General features: G+C 45.2%; 1 protein-coding gene across 1 annotated transcript; it reads left to right on the forward strand.

Moving 5' to 3' along the window:
* Positions 1-26,470, forward strand: LOC127038890 (kelch-like protein 12). Its single transcript, XM_050931960.1, has 7 exons — positions 1-61; positions 778-856; positions 7,090-7,317; positions 11,688-13,114; positions 22,196-22,357; positions 22,664-22,815; positions 26,108-26,470. Exons 1-7 carry the CDS (start codon positions 1-3, stop codon positions 26,468-26,470), a joined length of 2,472 nt encoding a protein of 823 aa, XP_050787917.1.
* The last annotated feature ends 187 nt before the right edge of the window (positions 26,471-26,657 follow it).

Genomic DNA, 26,657 nt, shown 5'->3' on the forward strand with positions numbered 1-26,657 from the left:
ATGAGTTCCAGTCAAAAAGGGGAGAAACAGGAGCTGCCAAAGTCACTGGAGCTAAGCAAAGGTAGGTTAGCTGATCCTCATGTGTGTATGTGTAATCTTCTGGGCTAGCCCGTGGGAGCCTCCAGAGAAGGTGCATGCCTAGGACTGTCTCTGCCATCTAGAAAATGGCAGAGATGGAAACAACTTTAGTTTTTAAAGTAAACTTAGTACTGGTTAAAGGCGAAAGGGAAGTGAACTCTCCATAACCCTTTTGGTCCTCGCCTTCATTGCAGAGACATAAGCCACCAAACAGTCATCAGGTGATCACATCCTTTGCTCTCCTTCTGCAGCCATCCCATCATCCATACAGATTTCCAGAGATTAGATAGATAGATAGATAGATAGATAGATAGATAGATAGATAGATAGATAGATAGATAGATAGATAGAGGGGGTGGATGGGGATAGATAGATAGATAGAGGGGGTGGGTGAGGATAGATAGATAGATAGATAGATAGGGTGGACGAGGATAGATAGATCGATAGATAGATGAGGTGGACGAGGATAGATAGATAGATAGCGGGGGTGGCTGGGGATAGATAGATAGAGGGGGTGGATGGGGATAGATAGATAGATGGATAGATAGATAGATAGATAGATAGAGGGGGTGGATGAGGATAGATAGATAGATAGATAGATAGATATTCTCCTTAGAATGAGCTCTCACTTCTTTCCTTCAAGAAGTTGTCTTGTGGTGTATAACAGCAGCCTTGGCATTGTCTTCCCAACTCACACAGGTCTAAAGCAGCTGTACCAGCACCAGTTGCTCTGTGATGCCACGTTAGTGTGTGAAGAAAGGAGATTCTCCTGCCATAGGTGGGTTTCTGTTTATCTATCTGCTGTCCTCAGCCTATGCTGGAGAGCGGAGTTCTATATTCTGTGTTATCAAGGGAGCAACAAAGGCTGCTGAGATGGGAGGATAAAGCAAACTGACATAGGAAAATCCTATATAGCAATGAAATACTAAATGAAAATTGTATCACCTTCTCTTGGCCTTAAGACTCTACATCACTTCATACATCTCTTTCAATGACTGGCTTTTCTCCCGAACAAGTAAACTTTCACCCAGTTTTACAACCATCTTTTCCTAAGATATAAGCAGGAGATCTGATATTGCATAATTCTGCATGGAAAATACTTTGCAAAGGAAGATATTAGTTAGAGATGACTTTAAGAGATGGGGTTAGCACAGGGGTAGGCAACTTAAGGCATGGGTGCCGAAGGCAGCACATGAGCTCATTTTCAGTGGCACTCACACTGCCTGGGTCCTGGCCACTGGTCTGGGGGGCTCTGCATTTTAATTTAATTTTAAATGAAGTTCTTAAACGTTTAAAAAATCTTATTTACTTTACATACAACAATAGTTTAGTTATATATTATAGACTTATGGAAAGAGACTTTCTAAAAACTTTAAAATGTATGACTGGCACACGAAACCTTAAATTAGAGTGAATAAATGAAGACTCAGCACACCATTTCTAAAAGGTTGCTGACCCCTGGGTTAGCGTATCAGCACTGATCACAGCAATGATACAGGCTGCTCCATCTTCCCCATCACAGCTTTTGGGATCCTCCCATTGCCAACACGGAGATGTTTGGAGGAAGTGTGACCGGCCTCTTATGAATGAGCCTTGCTCATACCATGGTGATAGGCACCTGGACAATATGGGCAGCTTGAATAGACAGAGCGAGGGGGAGACCAGCACCCTGGGGAAGAACATAAGTAACTTCAAGGTCTACAACCAGGAGAATCTCCTATGCAGGGATATTGCCCTTTGCTAGATACACTAGCTTTACGGCCCCTTTACGCTTCCAGAGCAGGGTAAAGCATCATAGCATAGCAGAAAATTGGGCCCCTCATCTTCCTGCTTCTTCTGATAACTGGCCTCCACTCTCCTATTACAAGTCTTGTCACTGCTGTGAGACCCTTCTACTCTGCAGTCTAGAATAGCTTCCTTTGTGTCTCTACAGAATGTAATAGGACTGTAGCCAATAGGATTAAAGCTATGGGGCACATCCTAATCTGTCGTAAATTGGCACCACTGAGAGGTGGAGTTATGATAATTTATACTGACTGAGAATCTGTCACCGAATAGGATTCTATACAAATTACTCTAAAAATCGCTAGGATTTAATGGAAAATTAGCCCTTGCCTGTACATTTTTGGAACCATCCTACACAATGTAGCAGGCATATAATTATCTATTAAATTCTTTAGAATAGTTCAGAAGTGCTATAGGATGCTGAACATCCTCTGTAAAATTCCACAGGAGGTGTCCATAAGAATTGCTTCATCAGCTTTCCATCCTCTTTCCAAATTCTGCTGAAAGGCCCCCCTTGGTCAATTGATTTCTCTCTCTCCCTCTGCTGTTATTTCTATATCTACCCAGCTAGTGATTTAGCTATGAAAGGTACTATGGAACATTAACATGTATTCTCAGATACTAAGTACCCATATCCATGTGATAAATGATATTTCCACATTTGCAGCCTGTGAAACGCGATCTGCTGTAGTTTTCTGCTCTGAAAAGTTGCAGTTACCTTGCAAATCCTGAGCACCAGGTTTCTGCCCCAGGCAATGTCCAGCATGCACACTACTACAAGTGACATCACAACCACTGATTTAGCTGCATTAAAGTAAGGAGTTCGTCTATAGGGCTATTGTTTCCAATGCTCAGTCATTCTTTGAAATCCTCAGCCTACTGATTTCATATCCAAGAGAATAGAAAATTTAAGAAAGAAAGAAAGAAAATTAAAAGCTCTATATTGTGCTGCAGTGATGAACGGTAGTGTGATCTCCCTTGCAGAGAAAGAAGGCATAAGATTACCAGTGGGCTGAAGAGTCCCTTTCTGTGCCTACTTGTCCTTAGGAGTCAAACATATGGGATCTTTTCTTTGTGGCATAACAGGCATTACTGCTTGGGGTTTAGAGAGCATGACTCCTTTAAAACCTTGCCCTGAGGTCCTGAGAGGAAGTGCTGGTGTGTGTGCCTGTAGCTCCAGATGAGGGGGCCCACACATAACAATGCAGCGAGAGCCATCCGTAGTGTGGGAGGGACAGACCATCCAGCCAGGGATGTCCCAGGACAGGAGCCTGGAGGAGCACCATGCAAGGAAGGAATCATCTGAAAAGGACAAACCGGACCTGACTCAGTATCACTGTTTCCCGGAGCCGTATGGGGCTGTGAATACTTGGGTTTATGAACTTGCACTTGGAATAAGGATGGAGTGGGGAGGCTGTCTCAGTCTGTGGATTTGCAGAGAGCGGCAGAAGATGGGCATCAGAGGGGTTTGTTGGGGAAAATTTACTGGCACTGAAGATGACCAGGAGCACCAAGATTCACTGCTGAACTGTAACTCTGCCCAGCACTCCTGAAGTGTAGGTCTAGCCACAGTGCTCAGCATCCATCCTTTTGTATAAATAGTGATGTCCCCCAGGTGTCTGTACTGGGACCAGTCCTATTCAATATACTCATAAATGATCTGGAAAAAAGGGTAAACAGTGAGGTGGCAACATTTGCAGACGATACAAAACTGCTCAAGATAGTTAAGTCCTAGGCAGACTGCAAAGAGCTACAAAAGGACCTCACAAAACTGGGTGAATGGGCAATAAAATGGCAGATGAAATTCATTGTTGAGAAATGCAAAGTAATGCACATTGGAAAACATCATCCCAACTATACATACAAAATGATTGGGTCTAGTTAGCTGTTACCACTCCAGAAAGAGATCTTGGAGTCATAGTTCTCTGAAAACATCCACTTAATGTGCAGAGGCAGTCAAAAAAGCCAACAGAATGTTGGGAATCATTAGGAGAGGGATAGATGATAAGACAGAAAATATCATATTGCCACTATATAAATCCATGATACGCCCGCATCTTGAATTCTGAGTGCAGATGTTGTCACCCCATCTCAAAAAAGATATATTGGAATTGGAAAAGGTTCAGAAAAGGGCAACAAAAATGATTAGGGTATAGAATGGAATTAGGGTATGGAACTGGAATAAATTGCCTAGGGAGGTTATGGAATCTTTAAGAGCAGGTTAGAAAACACCTGTCAGGGATGGTCTTGATAATACTTAGTCCTGCCATGAGTGCAGGGGACTGGACTAGAGACCTCTCGAGGTCCCTTCCATTCCTAGGATCCTGTGATCTGGAAAAGGGATGACCAGTGAGGTGGCAATTTTTGCAGATGATGCAAAATTACCGAAGATAAGTCCAAAGTTGACTGTAAAGAATTACGAAGGGACTGGGTGACAAAATGGCAGATGAAATTCAATGTTGATAAACGCACAGTAATGCACATTGGAAAACGTCATCCCAACTATACATACCAAATGATGTGGTCTGAATTAGCTTTTCCTGTCAAGAAAGAGATCTTGGAGTCATTGTGGATAGTTCTCTGAATACCCCTACTCAATGTGCAATAGCAATCAAAAAAGCTAACCAGAATGTTAGGAATCATTAGGAAAGGGATAGGTAATAAAACAGAAAATACCATAATGTCACTACATAAACCCTTGATGTACCCAAACCTCTAATACTGGTGCATTTCTGGTCACCCAATCTGAAAAAAAGATATATTAGAGTTGGAAAAGACACAGAGAAGGGGAATGGAACAGCTTCTATAAGATGTGAGATTAAAAAGACGTAGACTGTTTAGATCAGAAAAGAGATGACTTGATAAAAGTCTAAAAAATCATGAATGGTGTGGAGAATGTGAATAAGGAGTTTTATTCATCCCTTTAAATAACAGAAGAACTTGGGGTCACCTGATAAAATTAATAGACAGCGTGTTTAAGACAAACAAAAAGAAATACTTCTTCACAAAACGCATGGTCTATCAGAAACTTGTTGCCATGGGATGTTATGAAGGCCAAAAGTATAATTTGGTTCAAAATTGATATTGAACTTCATGAAATTGAACTTCGTGGAGGAGATAGATCCATCAACCGGGACAAGTGCAGATCAACAAGGACAAGTGCAGAGTCCTGCACTTAGGACGGAAGAATCCCATTCACTGTTACAGACTAGGGACCGAGTGGCTAGGCAGCAGTTCTGCAGAAAAGGACCTAGGGGTTACAGTGGATGAGAAGCTGGATATGAGTCAACAGTGTGCCCTTGTTGCCAAGAAGGCTAACAGCATTTTGGTCTGAATAAGTAGGGGCATTGTCAGCAGATTGAGGGACGTGATCATTCCCCTCTTTTCGACATTGGTAAGGCCTCATCTGGAGTACTGTGTCCAGGTTTGGGCCCTACACTACAAGAAGGATGTGGAAAAATTGGAGAGAGTCCTGCGGAAGGCAACAAAAATGATTAGGGGGCTGGAGCACATGACTTCTGAGGAGAGGCTGAGGAACTGGGATTGTTTAGTCTGCAGAAGAAAAGAATGAGGGGGGATTTGATAGCTGCTTTCAACAACCTGAAAGGGGGTTCCAAAGAGGATGGATCTAGACTGTTCTCAGTGGTACCAGATGGCAGAACAAGGAGTAATGGTCTCAAGTTGCAGTGGGGGAGCTTTAGGTTGGATATTAGGAAAAACTTTTTCACTAGGAGGGTGGTGAAACACTGGAATGGGTTACCTGGGGAGGTGGTGGAATCTCCTTCCTGAGAGGTTTTTAAAGTCAGTCTTGACAAAGCCCTGGCTGGTATGATTTAATTGGGAATTGGTCCTGCTCTGAGCAGGGGGTTGGATTGGATGTCCTCCTGAGGTCCCTTTCAACCCTGATATTCTATGATTCTATGATCAATGGACATTAATTAGACAAGACTGTTAGGGACACAACTCCATGCTCCAGGTGTCCCTATACCCCCAAATGCCAGAAGCATCTGGTACTAGCCACTCTCAGAGACAGTATACTGGGCTAAGTGAACCATTGAGCTGGCTCAATATGGACATTCTTATGTCCTAAAGGAAAATCAGACCCCAGAGAATCACCAATACAATTTCCTGCGACTCCGAGGTTGTTCCTTTTGGACATTTCCAGTGCATTCGATTTTGCAGGATGTTCTGCATTTCATGTGAATTGACCTCCCTTGTTGTACAATGCTGCCAAGAAAGGTAATATTTCACAAGTAGGAAAGAGACTGACTCTTTGATTAGGGAGTGTGTATGGAATGGTGTTTTGGGCTGGAAATCATAGGGTCTAATTTTACTTTTTCCACTCGCTGTTGTTTATATTTTTGTGGACTTACTTTTGATCCTGGCCTCATACCATCAATCCTATTAAAGAGGCAAGGTCATTCTCTCCATGGTTCTGGCAGAATTAAGACTAGACTCAGGTCTCTACTGTAATAGACCTTCTGACTATGAAGATGCCAATTCTATATACCTGTTTGTAACCACTACTTTAATCACTAGACAATACTTTCCTCCTAAAGTCAGGGAAATAATTTAGGGACTCTGATACTCAGTATTCTACTGGTGTCTAGAAAATACTTTTGTAGCTCCTTGTCAAAGTGTATGTTCTGACCTACCCTCAGCAGCTGGTCTACATCTTAGCTAATAGTTCCGGTTTCAAGTGGAGTGCCCCAAGGGTCGGTCCTGGGGCCAGTTTTGTTCAATATCTTCATTAATGATCTGGAGGATGGTGTGGACTGCACTCTCAGCAAGTTTGCAGATGACACTAAACTGGGAGGAGGAGTAGATACACTGGAGGGTAGGGATAGGATACAGAGGGACCTAGACAAATTAGAGGAATCTCCTTCCTTAGAGGTTTTTAAGGTCAGTCTTGACAAAGCCCTGGCTGGGATGATTTAGTTGGGAATTGGTCCTGCTTTGAGCAGGGGGTTGGACTAGATGACCTCCTGAGGTCCCTTCTGATCTTGATATTCTATGATTTTAGCTTAAGTGGTAGAGCTCTGTGCTTGGGATTTAAAGATCCTGGGTTCAAATCTTGCTTGCTGAATATTCCCAACTTTATGATTACACATAATAGATGTTTTTCCAGTTTTTGTTTTAAAAAGTGGTTATTTAATGTACACAGTGAGAACCATCCGTAAACACAGGTTTTATTGTTTGGAACTATTGTTTCCTCTCTTCCTGCAGAGTACTGCTAGCAGCTGTCAGTCCTTACTTTAAGAATGTTTTCACAAGCTCCTGCAAAGAATTCCAGGGTGGAGAAGTTGTGCTGCAGGATATGGCTCCTTCCATCCTCCAAAGCATATTAAAATATATCTACACAGAAAAGCTATCACTTAGTCTAGAGACAGCCCCAGATCTGTTTGCAGCAGCCAGCAAGCTACAGATCCTCCCCCTAGTGGAGATCTGCTACAGGTAACATGAAAGAACCTGTGGTCTTACGAGTGTGCTTTAGAATGAAATAAATGTGTGTATGTGTGTGTTAATTGTATATTAAGAAGCAGGTAAAAACAAGCATCAATACAATTAATTTAAAACTCAGCTCATCACACTCAGGATAGTTTAGACTATTTGTAACATGAACCAAGAAACTTTCACAGGGTAAAATGCCTATTCAAATTCAGCCCTGGGCAATTGTGAGGAAATGTCATAACCATGTAAGTAGCGATTCTGAATAAAATGAGCTGTAGGTTTCAGCCTGATTTTCAAGGGAAAGATGATGAAATCTCCATAATAATAATACCTTCCTCTTATATACAGCCTTTCATCAGGCCATCTCAAAGTTAGCAGTCTTAACAGAGGGATGACTTGGATACCTATAGGCCAGTTAGCCTGATTTCTATCCTGCGCAAGATAATGGAACAACTGATAAGGACTCTGTTATTTAAAAGGAAAGGATAGCAATATAATTAATTTCAACCATTGACTCACAGAACATAGATCTTGTCCAACAAATTTGTTCTTTTCCAAGATGACAAGTTGGGTTGCTGAATGATAGATTATATCTGGATTTCTGTAAAGTGTTTGACTTAGTACCACATTCTGATTGGAAAACTAGCTCTAAGCAAAAGCATGATGGCACAAATTGAGAAGGGTTGGCTAACTGATGAATCTTAAAATGTAAATGTAAGTTGGGATTCATCACAAAGAGGGGGTGCTTCTAGTGGGGTTATCAGGGGCTGGTTCTTGGCCCCAGTTCAATATTTTTATCAATGATCTTGAAGAAAATATATAAGCATTGCTGATAACATTTGCGTATGACAGAGATTGGTGAAGTGGTAACTAATGATGAGGACAGCGCAGTCATACAAAGCAATCTGGGTCGCTTGGCAATCTGGGTCCATTCAAAAAAAATGTGTTTAACGAGGCTAAATGCAAGGGCATACGTCCAGGAACAAAGAATGCAGGTCACACCTACAGGCGGGGGAACTGTATTTTGGAAAGCAGGTAACTCTGGCAATTACTTAGGGAACATTGTACATCACCAAATGAACATGTATTTGATGTAATGCTGTTGCAAAAAGGACTAACACAGTACTTGGCTATATTAACAGCAGACTATCCAGCAAAGTAGGCCTGCGATATTCCCTCTGTATACAGCACTGATGAGACCACTCCAGCAAGAGTAGGGCTGTGGTATTCCCTCTGCACTGATGAGACCACTCTGGAATATTGTGTACAAAGTATTAATAATTAAAGATTGATGGGAACAGGGGCACTGGGTCTCCTCTTGGTTGCCCAAATCACCAAGCTATAGAGTCAGTCTCACTTGCTGTTCCTCTCTGGCCCAATGAATCTTTCATGATTTAATCCAAAGTGGAACAGCTTCAACAAAAGAGATTGAGGGCATCTCATATTAGCACTTGCCTGAGAGCTTTGGAAGACCTGGTTCAAATCCTTTCTCCCCTCAGACAGAGGGGATTGAACCCTGGCCTAAGTGAGCACTCTGACCACGGGGTTATAAGTTATAAGGTGGGCACTACCTTCTCCTCCAGCCAGATTTTGCATGGGAACCCAGCCTCTGAGCATGCCTGCCAGATCAGGCCCTGCAAGCACTATTGCTGCTTCTCTGCTTGCCAGTCCCCGGTTTGTGGATCACTCTGCGGCTTAGAAGGGAGATTGGCATGCGGACACTGAGAGTGAAACATCAGTGTACATGTCCAGAGGCAGAAACTTAGGTGTCATGGGAACCTTTACAGCAAAAATTTAGGGATCAAGAGAGTTTAGGCGCCTATTGGTTTAGGTAGCAGCCAAGCCAGGGTTTTGAGGAAATCAGTGGAGCCTAAAACTGGGCAAGTCTATATTTAAATCTCTGCATTGGCACAGCTGCACTGATATAGATGCGCTGCTGTAGTGCTTTAATGAAGACGCTCTATACCGATGGGTGAGAGCTCTCCCGTCAGAATGGTTAATCCACCTCTACTAGAGGTGGTAGCTATGTCTATGGGAGAAGCTCTGCTGATCTGGCAGGCATGTTCAAAGGCTGGGGTCCCATGCAAAATCTAGGGAGGGGGTGAGTTGGTATCACAGGCACCAACTTCTCCTGGCACCCCTCTGCCCCGACTCCACCCCGTGCCCCACCCCGATTCCAACCCCTTCTCCAAAGTCCCTGCCCCAACTCCTCCCCCTCCCTGCCCCTACTGGACTCCTTCCCCAAATCCCTGCCTCAGCCCCGTCTCTTCCCAGGAGCGCACCGCATTCCTGCTTCTCCCCCATCCCTCCCACAGCTTGTTATGCCGCAAAACAGCTGTTTCACAGCGGCAAGTGCTGGGAGAAGTGGGGATGTGGCATGCTCAGAGGAGGCAGCAGAGCAGAAGTGAGCTGCGGCGGGGCACTTGGCTGCCAGTGGGTTCAGAGCACCCACCAATTTTTCCCCGTGGGTGCTCCAGGGCTGGAGCACTCACGAGTCGATGCCTATAGTTGGTATAACTATGTCACTCAAGGTGTGGATTTTTCAATAATAATATGGGTTTGTAGTGTGAACTAGACCTTAGGTACCTAAACCCCAGAGTACTTAAGTACCTTTGTAGATCTAGACCTCAATCTATTTAGTTTATCCAGAAGCGGATTGAGAGGTGACTTGATTGCAGTCTAGAAGTACGCACACAACAAAATATCTGATAATTGAAGGCTCTTTAATGTGGCAAATCTAGTGCCTGAAAATTGAAGTCAGCAAAGCTGAAACAGGAAATACTATGCAAATGTTTAACAGTGAGAGTAATTAAGCATTGGCAGAATTTAGCAAGGGATTTGGTGAATTTCTCATTTCCTGGAGGCTTTAAAGGGAGATTGGACATCTTTCAAAAAGACCCTCTCTATTCCAACCAGCAGTTAGAGGCTTGATGCCGGAATCACTGGATGAAATTCTATGGCCTGTACTATGCAGGAGGTCAGACTAAATCAGAGTTTTGCAAACTGTTGGAAAGCTGAGTCCTCCCCCTGCTCCCTTTGGGAAAATGAAACCATCATGCCTCTCTGCAACTCTGACCTATCGTATTACAGGTAGGTCAACTGAATTTTAATGAAATGAAATGAAATTGTATTTTAAAATGTCTCAAATGTTATTGCCCCGTTCCTGCTCCCTGGCCTCATGTCTGACACAACATTGAGCAGTCCCACAGATTGTGCAGATCTTCACAATCTGATTCTTCTTAACCTTTCTCAGATGCTTTGGTGAGCAATGAACTAGTTAACAAATGTTGACATTAAAGTATCATCGTTGACACATGAATTAACTGCCAGTGAAATGGAAGTGGTGGCTCAGGCCTGCAGAGGATATTATAACTCAGGTTTCAGTTACACATGCCTGGGTCATGTTTTGAAAGTTGTCTTCAAAACCATAACATCAACCTTTTTTTTTTTTTTAAAGTGAAGTTGACACCGTGGAGAGTGACCCTAGCTAGTCTTCCAGGGGTACTCCACATTTTGGGACACATAGGAGTACTTGATCACACTGGCCCTTTCTGGCCTTAAAAATCAATGCAATCTAAGTAGGTGAGGTTTTAACAGCCCATGAAGACACCCCTGTCACCCCCCAGATGTGGTCTAGGTGTGCAAGAGGTTGTGGTGAGAGGAGTTTGTGTGGGGGCCAGCATGAGGTCTTTGTGTACTTGTGCTTTTGAGATGCCATTCTGGAGCCTTTCGCCTGAAAGAAATTCACTAACTCAGTTACAGTTGAATAGCCATAAAAGCAAGGTTGCCACCCTAATGTTGGGGTGTCAAACTCAGGAGAAAGTTTTCTCATGTAGTTTGCTTGTAAATTGTGTCTTGTGGCCCCCTCAAGTGGCTAGTCTACATAGAGGGTAACACCTATTACTAATATTGTCATGCTCAGGGTCAAAGTGGTCACCCTATTTGGGGTTGGGAAGGAATTTCCCCCTGAATCAAATTGCCAGTGATCCTGGGGTTTTTTTTGCCTTCCTCTTCAGCACAGGGTGCAGGTCACTTGCGGGTTTAAACTAGTGTGAATGATGAATTCTCTCTAACTTGAAGTCTTTAAACTATGATTTGAGTAACTCAGCCAGAGGTTAGGGGTCTATTAGAGGAGTGGGTGGATGACGTTCTGTGGCCTGCAATGTGCAAGAGGTCAGATTAGATGACCATGATGGTCCTTCTGATCTTAAAGTCTATGAGCTAATGGAGGTCCTCCTCTTTAAATGCAAGTAGGAGAAGTCTGTTCTTTGGTGCTGAGGTCTCTGGGTTCAAATCCTGCTGACAACCTGTCCTGGGGTGATAACAGTCACTAATGCATTCCCAGTAATGTTTATTTCCTTTGATCCTCCCAGGTTTCTTCTGAAGACCATTTCCATACAGAACTGCATTGGGCTGTACAGACTGGCTCAGGCTTACAACCACCAAGCTCTCCTTTATGCTACCATGCAGCTCATCACCCTAAACTTTGGAAGGTTCTGTGAGGATGACGACTTCTTGAGTCTGGATGTCAGCAGTTTAATCACCATCCTGTCTTCAGATGGCCTTGCAGTTGCTTCTGAGTTAGAAGTGTACCAGGCTGTGCGTCGCTGGATACAGTTTCAACCCACCACAGGCCACAACCTCCTCAATGAGCTGATGAGGTGTGTCCGGCTGCCTCTCTTGACAGATAGAGAGCTTGTGGATGTGCAGCTGGATTCAGAACGGTATGGGGATGTTCAGCATCACTGGAAGCAGCTGGACAGTGAAGAGAGGTTGCTCGAGAGCGGGGGACTCAGACAGGGCATGTCTGATGAACTGATAGTGTGTGTAGATTCACAGATGTGGGAGGACCAAGAGCTGGAGAATGAAGATTTTCTGATGGGCTCTTACGATCCTCATGCAGAAAGGTGGGAAAAGCTCCCAGGCTTGAAATCTTTGACACATCCAGCCTGTGTGGCACTTGGAGACAAGCTCTATGTATCTGGAGGCATCTGCAGGAATTCTTATTCAGATGCTTTGTATGAGTTCAACTCTTTTAAAGGCCAGTGGACACAGCTCCCTTCAATGTCTGTGCCCCGTGCTACACATGGATTCCTAATCTGTAACCAGAGGCTGTATGCTATGGGAGGCTGGCGTGGGTTTCATGAGTTCCTCAATTCTGCAGAACGCTTTGACATAGCAGAGCAGATATGGACTCCCATATGTAGGATGCCTTTTGCTCTGAGCCGTTCTGCCTCCGTAGTTCTCAAGAGGAAACTATACTTACTAGGGGGAGCAACAGGCCTGACTGGCTCTTGGCAATTTCATAGAGGACTTCTGATCTATGAAGTTAGCACGGACACATGGACACAGGTGTCTCTGAACAATGGGTTCTTTTCAGCGGGTGCGGTTGCCATGAATAATGGGATATATGTTATAGGTGGGTATGCTGAAAAGAGAACCAGAGAGTGGGTCGAGGGTGGTCTCATACCAGAAAACCGTCACTGCACTAGAAAGTGTTTCTTTATCTCTGGTGATGGTAGTATGAATGAGGAGGTGATTGTTCCAAAACTGCCAAAGGGAATTGCTAATGCTGCAGTGGTCCGTTGGGAAAAGAGGATCTATGTCTTGGGTGGGGAAAATTTAACCCAATGTTATAAAACAATTTATTATTGGGAACCCGGTGAGCCCAAGTGGAGCAAATGCCCAGAAGACATCCCTGTCTCTCATGAAGGTGTCAGTGGGTTTGGTTGTACAATGCTAAAGAGACCCAAAAAGGAGATCCTGTCCCTTTTTCAAACGACATCGGTAGCCCTGATAGGTGTTGTTGGGAAATAGCTGCCTCTTAATATTTCTTTTTAGTTAGCTTTGAATAAACATAAATAATAGAGCAAGACACAAATAAACTGATTAAACCGTGAGCACAAACATAATTACACAGGGTAATGTGGACTCACAACTGACACTAGCAAAAAGCTTATGCCACTATAAAAACAGCCTGCTCCAGAAAGGCTGGGCCACATTAGCGGGGATGATATTTCTGGCAAAAAAGTTTTTTTCCTGATTGAATCTGCCTGTGTTAGAGATCAGAAAACTTTTGTGTAAAGGGAGCAAATTTACAAAATGTTGAAGTATGTCAATGTGACCTACAATTTCTAGATGTATGGCCTTGCACTTGGTTGTATTAAAATGCATCTTGGTCAAATGATCTGGTTTGAATTAAATCCTGGAAAGGAATGACTCTGGAAAGGACTTAGTGGTCAGGAGGAGAACTGATTGAATATGAACTCCCAGTGTGATATGGTGGCTAAGAAAGCTACTGTGATCATTGAAAGTATAAACTGGAAAATATTGAGTAAGAGCAGTGCGGTGGTATTACTGATGTAAAAAGCACAAGTGAAACCATTCCTAGAATATTGTGTCTAGTTGTTGTGTTTGCATTTCAAAAAAGAAGTTGAAAAATTAGAAAGGGTTCAGAAAAGAGCTACAGGAATGATTTGAAGTCTGGAAAACCTGTCTTTACAGTGAAAGATTTAGGAAGCTCAATCTATTTAGATTATCAAAGAAAAGACTCAGAGGTAATGTGATCATGGTCTATAAGGTCTTTATGGGAAGAAGATTTCTGATAGATGAGGGCTCTTTAATTTAGCAGACAGAGGAATAAGAAGATCCAATAGTTGAAAGCTGAAGCTATATAACTTCAGGATAGACGTAAGGCATTTTTTTAAACAGTGAGGGTAGTTAACCATTGGAACAATTTACCACAGGATGTGGTGGATTCTCCATCACTTGGAGTCTTTAAAACAAGACTGGATATTTCTTTCTGAAAGATATATTTTAGCTCAGCCAGAATTTTTAGGTTAGATGTATGAGTAATTAGGGGAAATTCTCAGGGCCGCTGAGGGGGAGGGAAGTGAGGCAATTTGCCCCAGACCCCGCAGGGGCCCCCGAGAGAACGAGTGAGGCTCCCGCCCCAGCTCTGGCCCGACCCCGCCTCCGCCCCTCTCCTGGAGCCTCAGTGCATCCAGCGGCATCCCTGAACAGCCTGAGCTCCGCCACACTCAGAGCTGTGTGGTAAGGAGGTGGGGCTGCGAGCTCCACGCCGAGTGGAGGGAACTCAGGCCCCGCTGGAGCTCGCAGCCCCCCCGCCTTACTACGCGGCTCTGAGCGGGGAGGAGCTCAGGGGCCCCGCTGGAGCCACGCTGCAGCTGTCGAGGGAAGCTTCTGGATACGACGCGCTGAGGCTCTGGGTGAGGGGGGAGCCGGGGGGGTTGGATAAGGGGCAGGGAGTCCCAGGGACAGTCAGGGGGCAGAGGTTGGGGGGAGGCGGTCAGGGGACAGGGAATGGGGGGGTTGGATAGTGGGTGGTCCAGGGGTCTGTCAGGACTCAGCGATGGGGTGGATAGGGGTTGGGACAATCAGGGGACGGGGAGCAGGCATGGGGTCCCAGAGTGGTGGTGGGGGGTCTCTGGGGGACGGTGAGGGGACAAGGAGCAGGATGGGTCAGGGATTCTGATGGGGCGGGCAGTCGGAGGGCAGGAAGTGGGTGGGGGTCAGATAGGGGGCAGGGCCAGGCTGTTTGCGAGGCACGGCCTTCCCTACTCTAAAGCTCATTCAGCAGTTTGAGGCTTGCAGAAGAGCCAAGCTGTTAGCTTTTCCATTAGGGCTACCATCCCTTTCACTTCTCAAATGCCAAATTATAGTCTGTATTTAATTTCAGTGCCATAGGGAGATTCATGTCAGGGGAGGGTAGCTTCATTTAAAATTAGCCACTTGGGGAGGGATCACATGAGAAGAGCAATATCCTACACCACCTACCTCCTTCCCGACCCTGCCAAGGGAGACAACCTCCCTCCTGCATTCCCTGAGGCTTCAGAGGGGTTAATTCAGTGGTTCTCAAACTTTTGTCCTGGTGGCCCCTTTCACATAGCAAACCTCTGAGTGCGACCCCTCCCCCCTATATACATTGAAAACACTTTTTTGTATATTTAACACTATTATAAATGCTGGAGGCAAAGCGAGGTTTGAGGTGGAGGCTGACAGCTCGAGATCCCCAGGAATAACCTTGTGATACCCTGAGGGGTCCCGACCCCCAGTTTGAGAACCCCTGGGTTAATTTAATTTTAGCACCCTGTGTCCATTCACATGCATGTGCTATTTTGAGCATGTCAGTTTTCACAGCATAGGCTCATCGCAGATTCTGGAACAAGCTGAAATGCTCAGTTGGTGGAGTATGTACATAAGCTATACTAATGACAAATCCACAGTAACCGTCTCCAGTCTCTAGGAAACAGATAAATGCATGGAGGTTAAGTCCATTAATGGCAATTAGCCAGGATGGGTAATGAATGGTGTCCCTAGCCTCTGTTTGGCAGGGGAGAGATCACTTGACCATTACCTGTTAGAGTCACTCCCTCTGAGCCACCTGGCATTGGCCAGTCGGTAGACAGGATACTGGGCTGGATGGTTTGACCCAGTATGGCTGTTCTTATATTCTAACCTAAATGAACCCAAAGTTATGGAGACAGATATGAGTCAAGGAAGCCAGCAGAGTATCAGAAACCTGGAAAAATCTCTGACTGGATTCGCTCAAGTGTTTGGTCACAAGCTGAGATGGTTCAAAAGTTTTGGATTTATTTTAAGCAGAATTTTTTATTGTTTCTTTAAACAATCAAACACAGCAAGCAGCAAATATTTGGCCATACACTTCTGAAACCCCAAACCATGTTCAGGTTTTGGCAGACTAATTTCAGCTTTTCAATTTAAAAAAACAATAAATTTTGAAGGAAAGCAGACATTGTCCGTGATTTTTTTCTGCTTTTTAGAAACCCCTAGTTTTCAATCCAAAAAAAGTTTTGATGGAAAATATTTGTCCAACCCTTTTAATGAGCTTTAGTGCCTTTTAGCATTAGCTGATTCTGAGAACCAGTGATACCTTGTAAAGAAGTTTTCTCAAAATTGGGTTTGTGCCGAGATGCGGAAGGTTTATTTTTCCCAGGGCTGCCCGTGGGGGGGAGCAAGTGGCAGATTTGCCTGGGCCCTGGAGGGACCCCCACGAGAATATAGTATTGCAATTTTTTTTAATGGAAGGGGCCTCCGAAATTGCTTTGCCCCAGGCCCCCTGAATCCTCTGGGTGGCCCTGGAAATTCTACGGCCCATGTTAGACAGGAGGCCAGAGTAGATGATCATGATGGTCCATTCTGGCACTAAGTACTATGAATGGTGACAACATCGAGAGAAACACACGTGTCAGTCTCTGGAAGAATATGAAAAATCTCAAAGCCATTTTCTCTAGGAAATTCACATTTCTGAACTTTGAAACAGCTGATGGAGGAGGATGAGGTTCTACTAAATAAAATTTCCTTTTGTGTAGATTAGGCACTAGGTTGGGAGTCAGGAGGACCAGAGTTGTATGCCCACTTCTGTCACTATCTGGTGGAACTCAGACTCAGTGGTACTTACATAGCACTTTAGTAACATTGGCCCATTTCCAGTTGTGCTTAACTGGGTGTGCATCCAGTTGTGCATCTTCTCTACTGACACCTCAGCCTGGGACAGTTCCTCATATTTGTCACGTCAGGTGTGGGAATCTCCCTCATATTCTCTGCAGTGAAGACCAATGCAAAGAATTCATTTAGCTTCTCTGCAATGGACTTGTCTTCCGTGAGTGCTCCTTTAGCACCTCGATTGTCCAGTGGCCCCACTGATTGTTTGGCAGACTTCCTGCTTCTGATGTATTTACAATAAATTTGCTGCTAGATTTTGGGTCCTTAGGTAATTTTTCTTCAACTTTTTTCTTGGCCTGCCTTCTTACACTTTTATACTTGATGTGCCAGAGTTTATGCTCCTTTCAATTTTCCTCACTAGGATTTGACTTCCAATTGGTAAGGGATGCATATTTGCCTGTAATCACTTCTTTTACTCTGGTGTTCGGCACAGTGGCATTTTTTTTGGTTCTTATATTGTTCTTTTTAATTTGGGGTATACATTTAATTTGATCCTTTATTGTGGTGTTTAAAAAAAGTTTCTATGTTGTCTGCAGCCATTTCCCTCAGATCCCACTGAGGAATACACTAAGAAACTACACCATCTACTCAGGACACTCCCTACACTAACACCGGAACAAATCAACATACCCTTAGAGCCCCGACCAGGATTATTCTATCTACTACCCAAGATCCACAAAACCCAGAAATTCTGGACGCCCTATCATCTCGGGCATTGGCACTCTCACTGAAGGACTGTCTGGATATGTGGACTCTCTACTCAGACCCTATGCCACCAGCACTCCCAGCTATCTCCATGACACCACTGATTTCCTGACGAAACTATAATGCATTGATGACCTTCCAGAAAACACCATAGATGTAGAGGCTCTCTACACAAACATCCCACACATAGATGGAATACAAGCTGTCAGGAACAGTATCCCTGATGATGCCACAGCACAACTGGCTGCTGAGCTCTGTGCCTTTATCCTCACAGACAACTATTTCAAATTTGATGACAATATATATCTCCAGATCAGTGGCACCGCTATGGGCACCCGCATGGCCCCACAATATGCCAATATTTTTATGGCCAACCTGGAACAATGCTTCCTCAGCTCTCGTCCACTCACGCCCCTTCTCTACCTACGCTACATTGATGACATCTTCATCATCTGGACCCATGGGAAGGACACTCTGGAAAAATTCCACCACAATTTCAACAGCTTCCACCCCACCATCAACCTCAGCCTGGACCAATCTACACGGGAGGTCCACTTCCTAGACACCACGGTGCAAATAAGTGATGGCCACATTAACATCGCCCTATACCAAAAACATACGGACCGCTATGCCTACCTTCATGCCTCCAGCTTCCATCCTGGGCACATCACACGATCCATTATCTACAGTCAAGCACTGAGGTACAACCGCATCTGCTCTAACACCTCAGACAGAGACCAACACCTACAAAATCTCCACCAAGCATTCTCAAAACTACAATACCCGCACGAGGAAATAAGGAAACATCCACAGAGCCAGACGTGTACCCAGAAGCCTCCTACTGCAAGACAAACCCAAGAAAGAAACCAACAGGACTCCACTGGCCATCACATACAGTCTCCAGCTAAAACCCCTCCAATGCATCATCAGGGATCTACAACCCATCCTGGACAATGATCCTACACTTTCACAGGCCTTGGGTGGCAGGCCAGTCCTCACCCACAGACAACCTGCCAACTTGAAACATATTCTCACCAGTAACTGCACACCATACCATAGTAATTCTAGCTCAGGAACCAATCCATGCAAGAAACCTCGATGCCAACTCTGCCCACATATCTACACCAGCAACACCATCACAGGACCTAACAGATCAGCCACACCATCACCGGTTCATTCACCTGCACGTCCACCAATGTAATATACGCCATCATATGCCAGCAATGCCCCTCTGCTATGTACATCGGCCAAACTGGATAGTCTCTACGGAAAAGGATAAATGGACACAAATCAGATATTAGGAATGGCAATATACAAAAACTTGTAGGAGAACACTTCAACCTCCCTGGCCACACTATAGCAGACCTTAAGGTGGCCATCCTGCAGCAAAAAAACTTCAGGACGAGACTTCAAAGAGAAACTGCTGAGCTTCAGTTCATCTGCAAATTTGACACCATCAGCTCAGGCTTAAACAAAGACTGCGAATGGCTTGCCAACTGCAAAACCAGTTTCTCTTCCCTTGATTTTCACACCTCAACTGCTAGAACAGGGCATCATCCTCCCTGATTGAACTAACCTCGTTATCTCTAGCTTGCTTGCATATATATACCTGCCCATGGAAATTTCCACTACATGCATCTGACGAAGTGAGTATTCACCCACGAAAGCTCATGCTCCAAAACATCTGTTAGTCTATAAGGCGCCACAGGATTCTTTGCTGCTTTTACAGATCCAGACTAACACGGCTACCCCTCTGATACATTTCACTTTTGTGACTTTTCCTTTTAATTTTCTTCTAACTAGCTTTTTCTTGTGTACTTCCCCTTTCTGAAGTTAAATGCTACTGTGGTGGGCTTCTCTGGTATTTCCCTCCCCCCCCCCCCCCACAGTGATGTTAAATTTAATTATATTATGGTCACTATTACCAAGCAGTTCAGCTATATTCTCTTGGACCTGATCCTGTGCTCCACTTAGGATCAAATCAAGAATTGCCTCTCCCCTTGTGGGTTCCAGGACTAGCTGCTCCAAGAGCCAGTCATTAATGGTGCCTATAAACTTTATTTTCTGAATCCCCCCCAGAGTCAATATGGGAATAGTTGAAATTCCCCATTATTGTTGAGGTTTTTTTTTTTCTATAGCCTCTGTAATCTCCCCGAGCATTTCACAATCACCACCACCATCCTGGTCAGGGGGTCAGTAGTATATTCTTACTACTATACTCTTATTATTCAAGCATAGAATTTCTATCCATCGAGATTCCATGGTACTGTTTGATTCATTTAAGATTTTGACCCTATACTTTCTTTCATATATAGTGCCGCTCCCTGACCAGCATGACCTGTTCTGTCATTCCTGTATATTTTGTACCCTGGTTCAACAGTATCCCATTGATTGTCATCATTCCATCAAGTTTCTGTGATGCCTTTATATCAATACCTTCATTTAATACCAGGCAGTTAAGTTCACTCATCGTACTATTTAGATTTCTAGTATTTGTATACAAGTGCTTATAACATTTGTCAAGTTTTAGTCGTCTGCCTTCATGTGATGTAATTGAATGGGACTCTTTCATTTGATGGTATCTCTTCAATTCTACCTGTACTTTATCAACTTCTCCTCTTTACTAGGATACAGAGAATCCCCATTAATAGCTCCTCCTCTACGTGATGTCTCTGTCCGAACTATGTTCTCCTACACACCTGTCAGTTTTTCCCCAGCTCTTGGTTTAAAAACTCTTCTACAACCTTTTTAATTTTACATGCCAGCAATCTCGTTCTGTTTTTGTTTAGGTGGAGCCCACCCTTCTTGTATAGGGCCCTCTTTTCTAGAAAAGTTCCCTAGTTCCTAATAAACCTAAACCCCTCTTCCCTGCACCATTGTCTCATCCATGCATTGAGGTCCTGTTCTAACTGGCCCTGTGCATGAAACTGGAAGCATATCAGATAATGCTACCATGGAGGTCCTGGACTTTAATGTCTTACCTAGAAGCTTAAATTTGGCCTCCAGGACCTCTCTCCTACCTTTTCCTATATGTCATGTACCATGACCACCAGATCCTTCCCAGCACTGCAGATAAGTCTATCTAGATGTCTTGAGAGATCCACAACCTTTGCACCCAGCAGGCAATTCACCATGTGGTTCTCCCGGTCATCACAACCCCAGCTATCTATATTTCTAATGATCGAATCCCCCATTACTATTACCTGTCTCTTCCTAATATCTGTGATTCCCTCTTGCAGTGAGAGAGGATACCATGGCATCATCTGGAAGGAGAATCTCAGCTAATGACTTAAGAACATAAGAATGGCCGTACCAGGTCAGAGCAAAGGTCCATCTAGCCCAGTATCTGTCTACCGACAGTGGCCAATGCCAGGTGCCCCACAGGGAGTGAACCTAACAGAAAATGATCAAGTGATCTCTCTCCTGCCATCCATCTCCATCCTCTGACAAACAGAGACTAGGAGCACCATTCCTTACCCATCCTGGCTAATAGCCATTTATGGACTTAACCATCATGAATTTATCCAGTTCCCTTTTAAATGCTGTTATAGTCCTAGCCTTCATAACCTCCTCAGGTAAGGAGTTCCACAAGTTGACTGTGCGCTGCATGAAGAAGAACTTTTATTTGTTTTAAACCTGCTGCCTATTAATTTCATTTGGTGACCCCTAGTTCTTGTATTATAAGAATAAGTAAATAACTTTTCCTTATCCACTTTCTCCACATCACTCATGATTTTATATACCTCTATTATATCCCCCCTTAGTCTCCTCTTTTCCAAGCTGAAGAGTCCTAGCCTCTTTAATCTTTCCTCATATGGGACCCTCTCCAAACTCCTAATCATTTTAGTTGCCCTTTTTTCAAACTTTTCTAGTGCCAGTATATCTTTTTTGAGGTGAGATCACATCTGTACACAGTATTCGAGATTTGGGCGTACCACGGATTTATATAAGGGCAATAATATATTCTCAGTCTTATTCTCTATCCCTTTTTTAATAATTCCTAACATCCTGTTTGCTTTTTTGACCACCTCTGCACATGGCGTGGACATCTTCAGAGAACTGTCCACGATGACTCCAAGATCTCTTTCCTGACTTGTTGTAGCTAAATTAGCCCCCCATCATATTGTATGTATAGTTGGGGTTATTTTTTCCAATGTGCATTACTTTACGTTTATCCACATTAAATTTCATTTGCCATTTTGTTGCTGTAGTGAGGCGGCCTGGCTCCCAGCCGCCCCAGAGGACGAAGAGCCCAGCCAGAGGCCGGACTGGGTGGAGCTAAAGAGCTCTGAGCCCGCCCCGCAAAGGGTCAAGCGCCGACCTGGAAGTATAAAGGCAGGCCCTCAGAGCTCAGTGGGAGGCCAGTGGCCGGAGCAAGCCAACATCTCTCAGGGAGCTCGGGACTGGGATACTCCTGCAACCCAGTGTAGCCGCCCAGAGTGGCCTGAACTCCCCCGAGCTCGCTACCTAGAAGAGCTACTGGAGCTCCCTCGTGCCCACTACCCTGAGGAGCTGCCGGAGCTCCCCCGTGCCCGCTACCCCGAGGAGCTGCCGGAGCTCCCCCGTGCCCGCTACCCCGAGGAGCTGCCGGAGCTCCCTCGTGCCCGCTACCCTGAGGAGCTGCCGGAGCTCCCCCATGCCCACTACCCGGAAGAGCCGCCGGAGCTCCCCCGTGCCCACTACCCGGAAGAGCTGCCGGAGCTCCCCCATGCCCCCTACCCGGAAGAGCTGCCGGAGCTCCCCCGCACCTGCTACCCGGAAGAGCTGCCGGAGCTACCCTGTGCCCGCTACCCGGAAGAGCCGCCGGAGCTCCCCCATGCCCACTACCCGGAAGAGCCGCCGGAGCTCCCCCGTGCCCACTACCCGGAAGAGCTGCCGGAGCTCCCCCGCACCTGCTACCCGGAAGAGCTGCCGGAGCTACCCCGTGCCCGCTACCCGGAAAAGCCGCCGGAGCTCCCCCGTGCCCACTACCCGGAAGAGCTGCCGGAGCTCCCCCATGCCCACTACCCGGAAGAGCCGCCGGAGCTCCCCCGTGCCCACTACCCGGAAGAGCTGCCGGAGCTCCCCCATGCCCACTACCCGGAAGAGCCGCCGGAGCTCCCCCGTGCCCACTACCCGGAAGAGCTGCCGGAGCTCCCCCGTGCCCACTACCCGGAAGAGCTGCCGGAGCTCCCCCGCACCTGCTACCCGGAAGAGCTGCTGGAGCTACCCTGGACAGACTTTCCGGAGGAGCTGCCGGACCTACCACCCAGCCCCGGCCGGGACAAACCCATGAACCTGGACCCTGCAGAGGATGATCCCAGGATCCAGGTAAGCCCCGAGGGGGAGTCTGGAAGTAGCCTGGGGGCAGCCGACCCTAGTCTGGCTGCAGCACACCCAGAGCCAATGTCAGTGTGTTGTGGCCAGGATCTCCACTGGCACAGCAGCGGGCTGCCTGCCGCTGTTAGGGCTCCGGGCTGGGACGCAGAGGAGGGGGTGGGCCTGCGTCCCCCCTGCCACTCCACTCATGGGTGGCAGTCTCCCCCTCGCCCCGATGCCCTGGCCAAGAAGCTTGGGCCTCTTACCTTGAACTGCTTGCTCAGCCCCTGCCTGAGGGTCTGAGCCCTGCACTATTGTTTGTTGCCCCGCCCTGATCGAGGGCCTGGACTTACTAGACTGAACTCTTGGCTCAGCCCCTGTCTGAGGGTCTGATCCCCGGACTGTCATTGTTGCCCCAGGTAGTGAGCCGGCCTGGCTCTCAGCCACCTCAGAGAGGGCTGAACCCCGACAACGGATGCCTACAGTTGCCCAATCACTTAGTTTTGTGAGATCTTTTTGAAGTTCTTCACAGTCTGCTTTGGTCTTAACTATCTTGAGCAGTTCAGTATCATCTGCAAACTTTGCCACCTCACTGTTTACCCCTTTCTCCAGATCATTTATGAATAAATTGAAGAGGATTGGTCCTAGGACTGACCCTTGGGGAACACCACTAGTTACCCCTCTCCATTCTGAGAATTTACCATTAATTCTTACCCTTTTGTTCCCTGTCTTTTAACCAGTTCTCAATCCAAGAAAGGACCTTCCCTTTTATCCCATGACAGCTTAATTTACGTAAGAGCCTCTGGTGAGGGACTTTGTCAAAGGCTTTCTGGAAATCTAAGTATACTATGTCCACTGGATCCCCTTTGTTCACATATTTGTTGATCTCTTCAAAGAAGTCTAATAGATTAGTAAGACACGATTTCCCTTTACAGAAACCATGTTGACTACTGCTCAACAGTTTATGTTTTTCTATGTGTCTGACAATTTTATTCTTAACTATTATTTCGACTAATTTGCCCGGTACCGACGTTAGACTTACCGGTCTGTAAATGCCAAGATCACCTCTAGAGCCCTTTTTAAATATTGGTGTTACATTAGCTAACTTCCAGTCATTGGGTACTGAAGCTGATTTAAAGGACAGGTTACAAACCTTAGTTAATAGTTCCGCAACTTCACATTTGAGTTCCATCTGGTCCCGGTGACTCGTTACTGTTAAGTTTATCAATTAATTTCAAAACCTCCTCTAGTGACACTTCAATCTGTGACAGTTCCTCAGATTTGTCACCTACAAAAGCAAGCTCAGGTTTGGGAATCTCCCTAACATCCTCAGCTGTGAAGACTGAAGCAAAGAATCCATTTAATTTCTCCGCAATGACTTTATCGTCTTTAAACACTCCTTTTGTATCTCGATCATCAAGGGGCCCACTGGTTGTTTAGCAGGCTTCCTGCTTCTGATATACTTAAAAAACATTTTGTTATTACCTTTGGAGTTTTTGGCTAGCCGTTCTTCAAACTCCTCTTTGGCTTTTCTTATTACACTCTTGCACTTAATCTGGCAGTGTTTAGGCTCCTTTCTATTTGCCTCACTAGGATTTAACTTCCACTTTTTAAAGGAAGTCTTTTTCTCTCTCACTGCTTCTTTTACATGGTTGTTAAGCCATGGTGGCTCTTTTTTAGTTCTTTTACTGTGTTTCTTAATTTGGGGTATACATTGAAGTTGGGCCTCTTTTATGGTGTCTTTAAAAAGTGCCCATGCAGCTTGCAGGGATTTCACTTTAGTCACTGTACCTTTTAACTTCTGTTTAACTAACCCCCTCATTTTTGCATAGTTCCCCCTTTTGAAATTAAATGCCACAGTGTTGGGCTGTTGAGATGTTCTTCCCACCACAGGGATGTTGAATGTTATTGTATTATGGTCACTATTTCCAAGCGGTCCTGCTATAGTTACCTCTTGGACCAGCTCCTGCGCTCCGCTCAGGATTAAATCTAGAGTTGCCTCTCCCCTTGTGGGTTCCTGTACCAGCTGCTCCATGAAGCAGTCATTTAAAGTATTGAGAAATTTTATCTCTGCATTTTGTCCTGAAGTGAAATGTTCCCAGTCAATATGGGGATAATTGAAATCCCCCACTATTATTGGGTTCTTAATTTTGATAGCCTCTCTAATTTCCCTTAGCATTTCATCATCACTATTACTGTCCTGGTGAGGTGGTCGATAATAGATCCCTAATGTTATATTTTTATTAGAGCATGACATTTCTATCCATAGAGATTCTATGGAACATGTGGATTCGCTTAAGATTTTTACTTCATTTGAATCTACATTTTCTTTCACATATAATGCCACTCCCTCACCTGCACGACCTGTTCTGTCCTTCCGATATATTTTGTACTCCGGAATGATTGTGTCCCATTGATTGTCCTCAGTCCACCAGGTTTCTGTGATGCCTATTATATCAACAAGGCACTCTAATTCACCCATCTTATTATTTAGACTTCTAGCATTCATGTACAAGCACTTTAAAAACTTGTCCCTGTTTATTTGTCTGCCCTTTTCTGATGTGCCAGATTCTTTTTTATGTGAATGTTTATCATCTGAGTCTGAAAACTGAAAAAATTTGATTGAGAAATGTTGCCTCAGTGCTATAGTTTGAGGTCTCATGCCTCTTTTCTCCTCTAAGGACTGCATCTCTGATGATACATTGCAGCAGGGGCTCCTGTGAATCACTGTGGCAGCTTAGCAAAAGGAAAGTCCATGGTGCATCATGGGAGATGTAGTCTGAAAAGGTAGCCTAGCCCACACAGAAGAATGGCATCCAAACTACAGCTGCCATGGGGCATTTCAGGGTCCCTTCTATGAGATAGGTATATCTCCATAAATATTCTGGGGGAAGAGGGATAGCTCAGTGGTTTGAGCATTGGCTTGCTAAACCCAGGGTTGTGAGCTCAATTCCTGACCATTTGGGGATTGGTCATGCTTTGAGCAGAGGGTTGGACTAGATGATCTCCTAAGGTCCCTTCCATCCCTGATATTTGAACAGAAATTTTCACTTTTTGATTTTTTTGCTGAAGTTAAAATTTTCCATGGGAAAAAATAGATTCCCACCAGCTCTATTCCTGCAATACCTAGGAGCACAGCCTGGCCCTTCTAAGGGAGCCACAACTGGTCCACTAGGCAGAGAAGGCACAAATATGCTAGTGCTTGCTTTTCTTTTTAACTCGTGTGATCAGCACCAATGCTGCACATGGCTGCTCAGTCCCTCACTATGCCTTCCATGTCCCCTGTTGTCCCCCAACTCCACAGTCCCTGCTACCCATGCAAATCGTATACCTTCCCTCCCAGTACTGGGAAGTGATAGGGTCATCTCTGGGAGGATTTCCTGGATGGAAGAACCAGGGGGATCCAAAGGAGCACTGCAATGACTTCTACACCCACCCTTCTCCCAGCTCTCAGTGCAGCAACATAGGATTTGCCACAAAGGAACAGACCGTGCTCCATCCAGTCCAGGATGATGCCACTGAAAGTAGCCAGCGCAAGATCCTTCACCAGAAGAAACCCTGCAGCAGCAATTATGGGCTAACATGCCCCAAGGAAAGGTTCTTCCTGATCCTCAGTAGTCAGAGGTTGACTCACGCCCTGAAGCAGGAGGGTTTATCCTCCAGCTAACACTTTTGATAATTCTTTTACTATTCACTGCAATAATAACTCTGTACGTACTTGTTATCCATTCAAGTGTCTAACCCTTTCCTGAATCCCGCTAATCTCTTACGTTCAATGGCAGGGACCGAATTAGGAGAAAGAGAGTGCAGCCATGGCAGGTACCATTTCCAAAAGCTCCTACATGACTTAAGTG

Source organism: Gopherus flavomarginatus, chromosome 21 (genome assembly GCF_025201925.1).
Source record: "Gopherus flavomarginatus isolate rGopFla2 chromosome 21, rGopFla2.mat.asm, whole genome shotgun sequence".
Classification (NCBI taxonomy): domain Eukaryota; kingdom Metazoa; phylum Chordata; order Testudines; family Testudinidae; genus Gopherus; species Gopherus flavomarginatus.